Source organism: Lucilia cuprina, chromosome 5 (genome assembly GCF_022045245.1).
Source record: "Lucilia cuprina isolate Lc7/37 chromosome 5, ASM2204524v1, whole genome shotgun sequence".
Classification (NCBI taxonomy): domain Eukaryota; kingdom Metazoa; phylum Arthropoda; class Insecta; order Diptera; family Calliphoridae; genus Lucilia; species Lucilia cuprina.
Window position 1 is genome coordinate 30,160,661 of NC_060953.1, and position 13,561 is coordinate 30,174,221.

General features: G+C 28.5%; 1 protein-coding gene across 3 annotated transcripts in view; it reads right to left on the reverse strand.

The window, feature by feature from the left end:
- LOC111675698 (paired box protein Pax-7) overlaps positions 1-13,133 on the reverse strand; it is a 75,735-nt gene extending 62,602 nt beyond the window's left edge. For all 3 annotated transcript variants that reach the window (XM_046952958.1, XM_046952960.1, XM_046952961.1), the window contains exon 1: positions 12,417-13,133. In XM_046952958.1, coding sequence (XP_046808914.1) covers positions 12,417-12,612 — 196 coding nt within the window. In that variant the 5' untranslated portion in view covers positions 12,613-13,133. The remainder of the gene's footprint in view (positions 1-12,416) is intronic.
- Positions 13,134-13,561: the final 428 nt, after the last annotated feature.

Below are 13,561 nucleotides of genomic sequence, written 5' to 3' on the forward strand. Positions count from 1 at the left end.
TAGTTTTAATCAGACGTTGATCGGAATAGTCAGGCCATTCAGACTTTTGTACGAACTGTCGGACATTCTTTTAGACATGTATTCGACTTTTCTCATATTTACTACGAGTTTTATACGAACTGTCTGTTATTTTATCAGACATTTATCAGACTTTCTTATATATGATCAGACTTTCGTACGAAATGTCGAAAGAATCTCAGGTATGGTATCAGATATTTGTCCAACTTTTATCAGATTTGTCGAATTAAGAATATCCCCAGGAATTTACATCAGATTTCGTAACGAATGACAACTCCTTTAGGTACTAACTGACAAGACCCAATTTCTTGATATTCTTTGGTTTTTTATATAATATGTATAAATTTTCATTGATAATTTTTGTTTTTAAAATTATTATAAAATAAACGTCAGCAAATTTTTCATACAAAAGGAAACTGAAGTTGAAGTATGTTCAACTTTTTCACAGAACTTTAGTTACATTTTTGTACTAAAAATGAATGGAAAATATATGAAAAATGTTGATCAAGAAAGGGATAGACTGTATGTGTATTTTCTGAATTTGAAAAAACACAGTTTTTTGGTAGCGCATAAGAAAATATCTATTATAAATCTTAATAATTTTACCACATAAAAATCCATACTTCAAAACTTATTAAATATTGATACCAGCACAACTCAATGTAAATTGTATATTCATTCTTTGGACTTACCTTTATCCCGCTTTTTAAAAAATATAGTAAAATATATTTATTTTTTATTACTTTCTAACAAAAAAGACCATCAAAGCCCGTTCAACTACTATATCTCTTAAAAGAACTTCCGAGGTATGTCTCTGCAGAAAAATTTTTACCGAAATAAGTATTTTTAAATGTAAAAAAACTGTAATTTTCTCACATGAAATATGTATGTGTATAGGGAACTGTGGGCCATTAGTATTAACCCTGTGTGCTTAGCTTTTCATAATCAGCTCTTATATCCGTGAAAAGGACCACAAAGTTTAAAGGACATGCGATTTTAAAAAATTAAATTCTAAATTTATATAAACAATTTGGTATTAATATCAAATATACCTGTGAACCTCTGACTAAAACAAAATCATTTATTTATTTTAATTCATAAGGATTAAAAAAGAAATAGAGGCTTAAAGAAATTTCATCACAAAAAAAGGAGTTAATTTTTGTTTTGTACTTTTTATACCCTTCACCTTCGTGAGAAGGGTTTATATAAGTTTATCATTCGGTTTGTAATTTCTATAATGTAATTTTCCGACCCTATAAAGTATATATATTCTGGATCCTTATAGATAGCGGAGTCGATTAAGCCATGTCCGTCTGTCTGTTTAAATCAGTTTTTAGACGAACCCAGATATCGGAGAGATCCGAATCTTCAATAGATCTTTTAGACATGGAAGATCGCTATTTAAAATCAGTGAAGTCGGTCCATAATATCGGAGATATGAACAAAAATCCGATGCAACCTCTACAAATTTCATCAAAAATCTAGATTTTTTTATTCAGCTTAGACAGCAATTGCAAACAAATAAAACACATAACCATACGGTAATTTTTGTTAAACAAAAAATGTTTATAAATTTGAATCTGTTTGTAATTTAATTTGATGTTTTTAAAAATAGAACTAATTTCGTGTAGTATTATTATTGGTTTTAAAACATAAACGAATTTAACAGCATAAATTTTGTCTTTAATCACAAATTTGACATTAACAAAATGAAAGCAAAGTTTGACATTTACAAAATGTAAACAAAGTTTGACATTAATTCTACACCACGGCGAAAAATGAACATAGTAGCAAAAAACGATCAGCTGTTCTACCTTAATATATATATATATATATATATATATATATATATATATATATTATATATATATATATTATATATTATATATATATATATATATATATATATATATATATATATATATATAATATTATATATATATATATATATATATATATATATATATATATATATATATATATATTATATATATATATATATATATATATATATTATATATATATATATATATATATATATATAATATATATATATTATATATATATATATATATATATATATATATATATATATATTATATTTTCGTCCTTGGGCCAAGAGAAGCGTGTGTGCCAAATTTCATCCAATTATCTTGAAAATTGCGGCCTGTACCTTGCGCACAAGGTTTACTTGGACAGCCAGCCAGACGGACGGAGATAGTTTAATCGACTCAGAAAATGATTCTTAGCCGATTGGTATACTTTAAGGTGGGTATAGGACGAATATTATTGTTACAAACATCAGCATAAACCCAATATACCCTCCCCACTAAAGTGGTGTAGGGTATAATTAAGGTATATCAAATTGATTAGCATTAAAGAAAATGTTTTTCATATCGTTAGTAGGAAGCTTTTTTTCAAAAAAATATTGCTTAGTCATAGTCAAAAATCAAAATTTGAAAATTTAAACATGAAATTTTTATAATCAGAATCATTAAAATGACACTTTTGTTTCTACAATTGTTCACATTCAAATTGTATATTCTATCCAGTGTTGCCACAACAAAATTTTTTTCTAACCAAAATTCGAATAAAAAATAACCAAATTAAGAAAAAAGTAAACAAAATTATTTTTGTTTGTTTTATGTTTACATTTGGACATTAAAATAACAAATTCATTTTCTGAAGTGGAACTATGTTAAATATCGTCGCTAAACTGGTATTATGAAGACAGTTATGAGCGTTAAAGTAATTTCCTGTACGGGATCTTATTGGAGACGTATGGTCAATTATGGACCAATTCTCATAATATCTGACAAAGATATTTTAGTTTCTTTAAACCTTGATTATGTTGAATTTTGCGTCAATTATATGCTGATCCTCATAAATTTTGATAAATACATTTCCAATAAAACTTTTTTATATTTAATTTCATCTCTATTTACGCTTTTTTAAGCAATATAGTAATTTTCTGAATAGGGCATAATATGGGGGCTATGTGAAATCGTTGACCGATATTTTGGCAAAATATTTAAGTTTTCTATTTTGTTTCTTTTCGACTCTATCGTGTTTTCAACAATAAATATATATCTCTTCGCAGATTCGTTAAGAAATGCAATTAATATTTATTTTAAAAAATAACCTAGTTTTTAACGCGTTTTTGCGCAATTTAAAAACACTCCATTATCCGACAAATTGACCAAAATATAGAATTTAATACGGTATAAAAAACTAGTATACAACCTCATCTAGAAAATGTAAATAAAGAACTAAGAGTCATGGTGAGATATATCGCGATTATTGTTCGTCGTACGAGTTTAGATGTTATTACAACTTTTGCATACAATACAATTTCATTATACCCTACACCACTTTAGTGGGGAGGGTATATTGGGTTTGTGCAGAAGTTTGTAACACACAAAAATATTTGTCCTATACCCACCTTAAAGTATACCAATCAGCTTAGAATCATTTTCTGAGTCGATTGCTGGCTGGCTGGTTGTCCATGTAAACCTTGTGCGCAAAGTACATGCCGCAATTTTCATGATAATTGAATGAAATTCGGCACACACGACTTTTTTGGCAAAAGGACGAAGTCTATTGAAAATGGTTAATATCGGTGCATTATTTCGACTAGCCCCCATACAACCGTACCCCCCAAATAGGGCCATTGGGCTTATAATTAATTTACATGATCTATTATGTCAACAAAAGTCGAGAAAACTTAGTTTTGTAGAACTTTAAATGACACTACCGATTTTTGTAGTGATCGGGCTTCATTTGACCCTAGCCCCCATACAAACTCCCCTTCAGAAAGCTGTGTTACTTAAAAATATCAGTTGATTAATACTTTAAAGATATTGTGATACTATTCTTGCATCAATTAGCAGAAAATACTTTATTTATTCTTATTAAATAATTTATCTTAGAATTTCGGCAAATTAGCACAGTATTTGTTTATGCAAATTCCTAGAAGTTGCAATTATACTTTACATTTAATTTGGAGGACATAATCTACTAAGTACGTAGACTATTCCCACCATTTTTTTTCATATAAGTATCGCGAGTGCTTTACATAAAAAGTTCCAATAGAAATATTAAAGGAAGGACGGACGAGTTTGAATCGATCCAAAAAGTGATTTTAAGTTCATGGAAGCACCAAAAGGAAAGAGAGGATTCATTATTCACGATGTTTGATTGACTAGTGTAAATAAAATAATATTACCATGTTGTTATGATTTAAATCAACTCATTTAATATGTGGAAAACTCATAGGTACTTTTGGTAAATCCTAACCAATTAAGATATCGAAAAATAAATTTGTGCACATAAGTATAACCAGTAGATGTACAAATTGCAGTAATAAAAAAATTTCGAATTGTAAAAAAAAAATCCACATATTACCAAAATTTAAAACAGGACGATATGTATATTTATATAATTGATTTAAAACTAGAGATAAATGAAGTTTTTTTAAATTTTATTTTTGGAATAAAAGCAAACAGCATTTAGTTCAATTGTTTGCAAAAAATCACCAGAACGAATAATTCACATGTACACATGCAAAATAAAAATAATCTATTTTGGTTAATAATAACCAAAGTGGCAACACTGATTGTATCTACTAAAGTATAAGAATACGGATATGATCGTCTAAACGCAATATGTAATGAAACCATATAGATATATTAATTAAAAGGTAGTGTTATCAGCTGATCGTTTTTTGCTATGTTCCAACTATGAAAAAAAATCCTACCAAATTATGCGAGTGGGATATCTATCGAAAAAAATGTTTAACTCAAGAATAAAATTTTTTCAATATTTGGCACTTAATTTTCCCCTACTTATACCCTACACCACTTTAGTGGGTGCTGATCTTTGTAACGAACCAATCGGCTCAGAATCATTTTCTGAGTCGATTTGAATGAAATTTGGTATATGATCTTCTATTGTCCCAGCAACGAACCCTATTGAAAATGGTTATTTTTCCATTATTTCATCTAGTCCCCATACAACTGTACTCCCGAATAGGGCTTGTAAACATTGTAATATAACTACAAGTCGCAATTTTGGAGATAATTCAATGAGATTTGGCACATGATCTTCTTTTATACCGTAGACGAAGCCTATTGAAAATACACCTAGCCCCCATACAACTTAACCCCCTAATAGAGCTTGTAAACCTTGTAATCAAACTAAACTATTCAATGAAATTTGGCACATAATCTTTTATGGTATTGTAGACGAAGTCTATTGAAAATAGTTAACATCGGTCCATTATTTCACCTAGACTCCATAGAACTGAACCCGTCAAATAGTGCTTTTGAGTTCATAATTATGTTTAATATACTCGTATCTCGACAAAAAGCTGCAAAACCAAATTCTATACTAGTCTTGATGACCCTGATGAACTTTATAATTATAGGGCCTCATTTGACCCTAGCCCCTCTAAAAAGCCCCCCATCAAAATTTTACTTAAATATCCACAGTATTATTAAACAGTAAATGGATTTGGTATATCTTAGGCAATGTATAATTCAACTTAAATGCTTTATTATGAAAACTAAATCACATTTTATTCGTATACAGGTGTAGGGTATTATATGGTCGGCCTAGCCCGACTATAACTTCTTACTTGTTTATAATTTATAATGGACTTTTTTGTAGTACTTTTTTTTTTTGCTCAAAAGAAAATTGTTTGATATTCATTTAATTCTATTTGATAACATTTCTTATAAGCAAAAAAGAGCCTAATTTCATTTTCCATTTTCCATAGCTATCAAACTCCTGTGGACAATTTTTGCTAGGACCAAAAGGTGAAATGTTACACTCATTTGAGTAAAACCCTATATGAAAATTTTTGTCTGGCCTACTAACCTTGATGCAAATTTCATCCAAATCGGAAGACAGCAAAATCAGTTTTTGATTTGTACGATAACACCGTTAAAAAAAAATATATATTTTATAATACTTTTACTGATCAAACAATGCCAAATTTGATGTTAAGCTAACAAAAGAGTTTTAAAATATTATGTGTTATTTTTAGCTTATTCTATCAGGATCAAAAGATGTATAAAAAAAGCTTTCAACATTTTTTTTTTAAATTATATTGAAAACTTTAATAGATTTTTTAAGAATAAGAATTTTAAAAGACATTGTTGACAGATTTTTATCCTAACAGTATAAAATAAAAATGACACCAAATTTGACATTGTTGAATTAGTAAAAGTACTTAAAAATATTTTTTCGAAAAATGTTCTTTTTAAAACTTTGAAGTCCTTTTGAAGGATCACGAAATGAAAAACTAAAAACGCAGATTTTTTCCCTTAAATTTAAAGCATCATCCGGTTCTTGTCTAACGAATTTTTTTCTTTTTGTCGGACGGTGTAGTACTTAAGAATTTGTATTTTTTGATAAGCCGAAACAGCGCCCTCTACGAGAAGCTAGTTAATATGATTTTAATGAGATTAATAACGCAGAAATTCCTAATAGGAAATTTATTATATCGGATTAGATTCTGAAGCACAAATACATATAATTTATGATTTTATAAGCAAAATGGTTCTAAAGTCGTTCGTGCGAAGTAATTTGTATGTTCTAGTAATTTTATGTTTTTACCCCCTTATTAATAAACAAAAATAGTATTTTATAAAAGGTTTATTAAACAACATTTTCATACAAAATCTTTTTTATAAACCGTTTATAAAATAAAAATTTGATTTGTGAATAATGGGGATAAAATATTGCAACGAGTTCCAGATTCATACGTTCTAATGAACTAGTGTATTAATTTGATAAATTGTTATGAATAACGCAGTATATTTTTATTTCCAAGATTTTTTTATTCTAGAAGAAAGTAAATCAAAAAATATTTCCAACTAATAAAAATCCTTAATTATAAAAACCCAGTTAAAAGTGATAAAAGAGATGTAGAAAAGTGACTACAAATAATATAATGAAATTTACATTGGTCATTCAAAGAAAGCGATTTATTTTTGACATCAAAATATCGGTTTTCAATTACTTCTTAAAATAGGATTAAATGTAATAACCTTAGTTTATTAGTTACTAGCATACCCTGGGTGCTTCGCTAACCTAACTTAAATTAAATATATACATACATTTTATAGAAAATTAAAATTGATTAAACATTTTTTAATGTTTCAGTTTTATACGTTCAATATCATGTGATTAAATTCGCATTCAGTAAGAAGACTGTGTTTTTAGTTTCATTCATTTAGCTTCCACAATAAATTTTCATTTAATAAGGGCCGTGTGTTCCGATTAACTATTATAAAGAATCTAAAGGGTAGCATTTGAAGAATAGAAAAGTAGCAAATAGTTCCCACTTACAGAATATTATTCAGTCAAGGCCATGTGTGTTAAAATTAAATTAAATTCAAATTAATTAAAAAAGTACCATTTATGAGATAAAAAGTAGTAAAAAGTTCTCTCTTTTGGAGATAAATCAATGAGATTTGGATTTGAAAATTCACCTAGCCCCCATACAACTTAACCCCCTAATAGAGCTTGTAAACCTTGTAATCAAACTAAATTATTCAATGAAACTTGTCACATAAAAGGTAGTAAAAAGTTCTCTCTTAAAATATCTTATTCAATGAGGAGCATATATATTTAATAATCATATTTTTCCCCTTTTCGCTTAGAAATATACTTTTTCGAAAATTAAGTTTACGAAATATTCCGTATTTAAATCTATATATCACAGATAAAACTCTAACGATTCAAATCTGCATTCATTTGTTCCAGAAAAATAGTGCTTTCAAAAAGTACCAAACAATTTACTCGAATTTGGTTTTATATAGGGCTTAGTACCTGAATTCCCAAATAATATACCAACAGTTTATTTTGTGTGAGTAAATTAACTACTTTTTCAAATTTAAAAAAATGGCTCAATGTGTTTGAATAAAATTAAATTTCCCGTCTTTTCCCGTTTTGGTACTTTTTTCTCCAGTGAAATGCAAAAATTGTATTACAATAAATATTACAGAGCTAGTCCTTAATTTAATAGGAATAATTCAATAAACCGAAAAAAAAATTTTATTAATGTGCTAAAAAAGTACCATAAATAGAGTTTTCTCTCTTTTATTATGTTAATTAGTTCAAAAGTTATAAAGGGCTAATAAAATGTACCAAAATCCCCATTATTGCACATTTTTACCCCTTAAAAGTACGAATTTAAAAAAGTACCAGACACCCATATGCTCATTATAAGAGTAGATACAGGTGCATGTAAAATTTTTCTTGTATCACTAGTATTTTGTAAGATAATTAAGAAAACCTGTTTACCCGTTTTTCCCCCTTTTTACCCGTAAATGTAGTGGATCTACATAACCAAAAACACATCTACTGTTAAAATTTCATGATTCTAAGTTCAGCCGTTTGCGCTGTGCGATGATGAATCAGTCAGTCAGTAACGCTACTCTTTTATATATATATAGAATAGATAGATGATAAAAAACTACATATTTTTCCATTCTTGAATTTTATATAAAAACAATTTATTAATGTATTTGAAAATTATGTTTACTCTGGGTAAAACGCAACTTGATTTTTATATACATACTAAGTTATTGGTATTTTTTGCAATACAAAGTTGAAGTTAAAAAACTGATTTTCTGATACACATATGCTTTATATGGGAAATACGTTTTTGAACAACTTTTTACTATTAAGAAAACTAACGTAATCAATAAAAACCAAGTTGCGTTTTACAGAGAATAAACAAAGTTTTCCAATACATCTATAAATACAACTGTACTTATATAGAATAAAATCTAATACTTAAGGCACGTTTACACCTATCAAATATTTGACGAAAATCACTATAAAGAATCAACATTTTGATATTATTTACATACATATATTTATACATATTTATTTGCACAAACATAATATATCTCTGACGATATCATTTTTATTTTTTTTAACATTATGTGCAATGACAAAAATCATGCACAAACATAATATATCTCTGACAATATCATCTTTATTTTTTTTAAACATTATGTGCAATGACAAAAATAATGTAGAATCAAACATAATTTTTACAAAAATAGTGGTAACGTCAAATATTTGATATGTGTGAACGTAACTTTAAAGAACCGAATTAATTCATGTTTATCTGTTGATCAATCAAATAATTTTTATTTGAATGAAAACCCTACTCAATACATTAGAATCAATTTTTAGGAAGCCTTTATATTACCTGTGTTTGAAATATTTATATATAACTATAACCAATTCCAATAAAACTGTGTGACTGCTTAACATGAATTTTGTGACAGTGTTTTAATATTTGCTTAGTTTGGACACAAACTTAATTAAAAACGTTCCCTCACCAAAAAAAATTAAACAAATTTATAAAAAATTCCAATTTGCTTTGAAATTTTGTATCTGGCAATTTAATTTTTTTTTAGCAAATTCACAAACCATCACAGGGCATATATATTCTTAAAACTTCCCAGCAGTTCGACAAAGAGTCAATGCATACGAAAAAGACAGTAATTTCCACTAATAGTTACCCACCTGGATGATCGTCATTCGTATGTTTTGGGTCATTCGTCACGAATGTACCCTTTGTAATCGAGAATGAAGACAGTCGTCACTTTAGTGTCCCCTTTGTAAGCGGGAGCGGAGACAGTCGTCTCTTTACTGTCCTCAAGTAACCTAGAGATTATACTCTTAAAAGTTGTTTTTTTGTTGTACTTCCGAAAGTAGTTATTTTACCCATCTTTTGGAGAAATGATTATTACTTTCTACTAATATGCCACCATCTGGTTGACTCAAATTTATAACTTTTGGGTCAATCGTCACATTATTGTCCCATAGTATTCTGGAGAGTAGACACTTGAAATTTTTAAATTTTAGTTCCATTAATATCTTACCACCTGGCTGACTCCAATTCGCATGTTTTTGGTCTTTCGTCACAAATAAACTCGTTGTAATCGAGAATGAAGACAGTCGTCACTTTAGTGTCCCCTTTGTAAGCGAGAGTGGAGGCAATCGTCTTTTTACTGTCTCTTTGTAGGGTGTAGAGTGACGATTGACTTCCTCGTAGGACAAGCCCATGTTAAAATGGTCGGTCACCTGGGTAGTCAGGTGGCTGGGGGCCACCACAAGTGGTAGGTTAAGTGGTCAGTTCGGGACTGCCCCGTCGAACTGCTGGGTTGGGAGCATTGTTATCCATACATAATTTTTAAGTAAGTGTATCAAACGCTACTTATGAAATTTATACCTACTTAAATTTCCTCTGAAAATTTATATTAACATCGAAAAAAAACACAACTATTCTTATAAAAGATTGTCAGAGAAAAATTTCTCCTGCATATTCACTAAACTTAGTAGGTGTTTAGGCAGTAACATAGGTATATGACCAAGTTCAGTGGAACTAAAGAATTCTTAATTAAAAATAGCTTGGCCGCATACTGAGATATTGAAAATAAATAGGGGGAAATAAAATCAGAGACTAATATTCTTAAAAAATCGACTTTGAAGATATAATTAAAAAGGCAATATTTTAGTTTTTGACATGGTTATTATAACAAAACTATGTTAACTGTAACAATAAATTGTTATCAAAAACATATAATTGTTATTTTAATTTTATTTAAACAATATTGTTGTTACTGTAATCATATTCATGTTTATGACAATTATAAATTCATATATGATACCGAAAAATAATTATTTTTTCAATAACTATATAATGGTAATGATGAAAACAATTAATGTTACTTACAAATAACCATTATATGTTATGTTGCTATATGTTATATAACCATTGTATGTTATGTTCTTATAAATAACCATTATATGTTTTGTTGTTCTATATCTGTTCATACAACAACAAAACAACTTTAGCCAGATACCTCACACATATTAATTTGTGTGTGTGTGTTGTTTTAACAATAAAATGAGTTTAAATAATTCTCATTTGGTTTATAACCTTTTATGTATAAGTAATTTAAGTATAGAATAATGTAGTTACGTTTTTGTGAATCAAATTGAAAATCGTGTCGTGTTTTTATTTTTTCAGAAACTCTAGTTTTACTGATTGAGTAATCAAAATAAATTTGATTTCGATATATATTTTTAACGGCATTTTGATCACAGTAGATCATAATACAGTCATGTATAAGAAACAATATTATGGTAAATAAAAAATATTTTTACTGATTTGAATCATAATATGATATTTTAAAATTGTTACAATATCCATAATATCTTTAGACTACAATCATAATTTTAGCCATATGTTGCTCTTAGAACATGGTTACCGCAACCATGTTTTTTCTCTGCGTGTGATTAAAGAGCGCACAACAGGCCTGATAATTGCCTATGTTTATTTCTTCGGATTTGATGTGTATACATCCTCCTTTCAAACTAACTAACTGAAATTTATGGATATTCACTTGCGACTATAGATAAAGAAAAATGTCGAACTTTTGTGATTAAATTAAAAAATATTGAAATTTTAAGAATTTTGCAAAGATTTTCATAACCAGCATCAAAAAAGATGTGGGATATATTGATTTTATCATTCTGTTTGTAACACATCCAAATATTGATCATAGACCTACAAAAGTATATACATATATTATGGATCCTTATTAAATTCTAAGACGATCTAGCCATGTCTGTATATTGAAAGCGTATGAAAGAGTCCGAACGGAAAGAGCTAGAGAGTTGAATTTTTCCACAAATATTTATTATGGGTAAAGTTTGTTTGGTATTGAAAACGGGCAATTCGCATAGCCCCCAAAAATAGCTTTAACAGTCATAACTGTGTAAAATATGCAAGTATTGCGAAGTAAGTTTATTACGAGCAAAAATCTAATTTATAAAATCTAAATAATAAGATCCTCATTTAAGGCCCCCCTCAGAAAATGACATTAACGCTCACTACTGATTTGAATGTACGAGTATAAGAGTATATGATTTCAAAATTGACTTAAGCCCTATTTCAAATATCAACCTAATGTTGATATTTCGGCATAGTCGAATATAACACTCTTAATTGTTTTAATTTGAATATTTTTTATAGCTAGTCTGCTAGAAAATTTTACCAAAAATAATAATGTATTTTTTCAAATTTGTTTGGACCAATTTGTTCGGTAGTTCCAACAGAAATTGTGTTCTCTGTTAAGTAAATAAATATAAACAATGATAGTTTGATGAATTTATACATTTAAGAACAATATAAGTAAGTAATAAATAGCAAAATCAAATATTTAACCTTCCGACGGCTGAATACAATAGACAAGTTTTTTTTTTTTCTAAATTCCCATAAAACAATTTTAATTGCTTAATTTATTAATTAAGTTAACGATTTGTTTATTTTACTTTTACAATTTTACGGATGACTTAATATTTACCTGATGAAGGAAGTGGTATTGGAAGTGTTGGTGTCTGTGGTAGTGGCTGAGATGGTTGCGATGCACTTGATGCCAATGGAGCTAAACCAACCATGGATATATGCGAATTAATCAAATTAACAGCTTCACAGCTACTGCTGTTCGAATTGCCGTTTGTTATGGAGGCAGTTGTGGAATGATTTGGGGGAGATTCCATACTCCGCTTGAATTTCTATTTAAGTTGAACAATTAACACTAGACTTGACATAACTTTCACATTCAGCATGTGTTTTGCTTTAAAACGTTGACCTAAATGACGTCTACATATGTCAAATCAAACACGGGTGTTTGTATATGCATTAGACTTCTATAGCCGATATATTATTTTATAAAATATTGATGACAAAGTAGCGTTTAAAAAAACATTATTTAACAAGAAATTTTAATGTTTTACGGACACCTCACAATTAATTGAGTTTTTGAGAGGCTTAATCAATGAAAATTTTTAAATTCCAACGTAAAAGAAGTATTTTATATAAATATTACACATATGTATTTATAAATGCACATACATATTTTGCATACATAGATAACATATGTATATATACATATGCATGTATGTAAGTACACGTTCAATTATATGATCTTTTACTATGTACATAAGTATGTACGATCGTTTACTTTATAGATACTTTATGAAAATGCCGACGCTTCTGAATAAAAACATTTTTGTGTATCCGAACAAAAAGGTAACAGCGTTAATTCGAAACACATACACGACGAAAACTGAATGTGGTGACGAGAGAAGTGCTTAATTGGTGCTTACCCCGTGAGTATCGGAAAGAGTGTTTGCTTGTTTGTTTGTAAGTTTGTGCAAGAGGACAGACACATTTTTACATACACAAGTTTATTGTATGCTTTTATACACAAACACATTGAAGAACATACATACATTTTTATATAAAAATGGAAAAAAGCCAAACAATATTCAAAACAATACCCAAACAGTAGTAGACAGACTAGCTGAATGACTGCTTGGCTGCCTGTCTGCTCTGACTGCCCAAAGGTCTGACTCATGGGCATGAGTGAGAACTAGATTCCAGTTGGAGACATGCTATAAAACCAATTGAGTGTTTTTATACACCACTTTTGTAGGGTCAAGATTC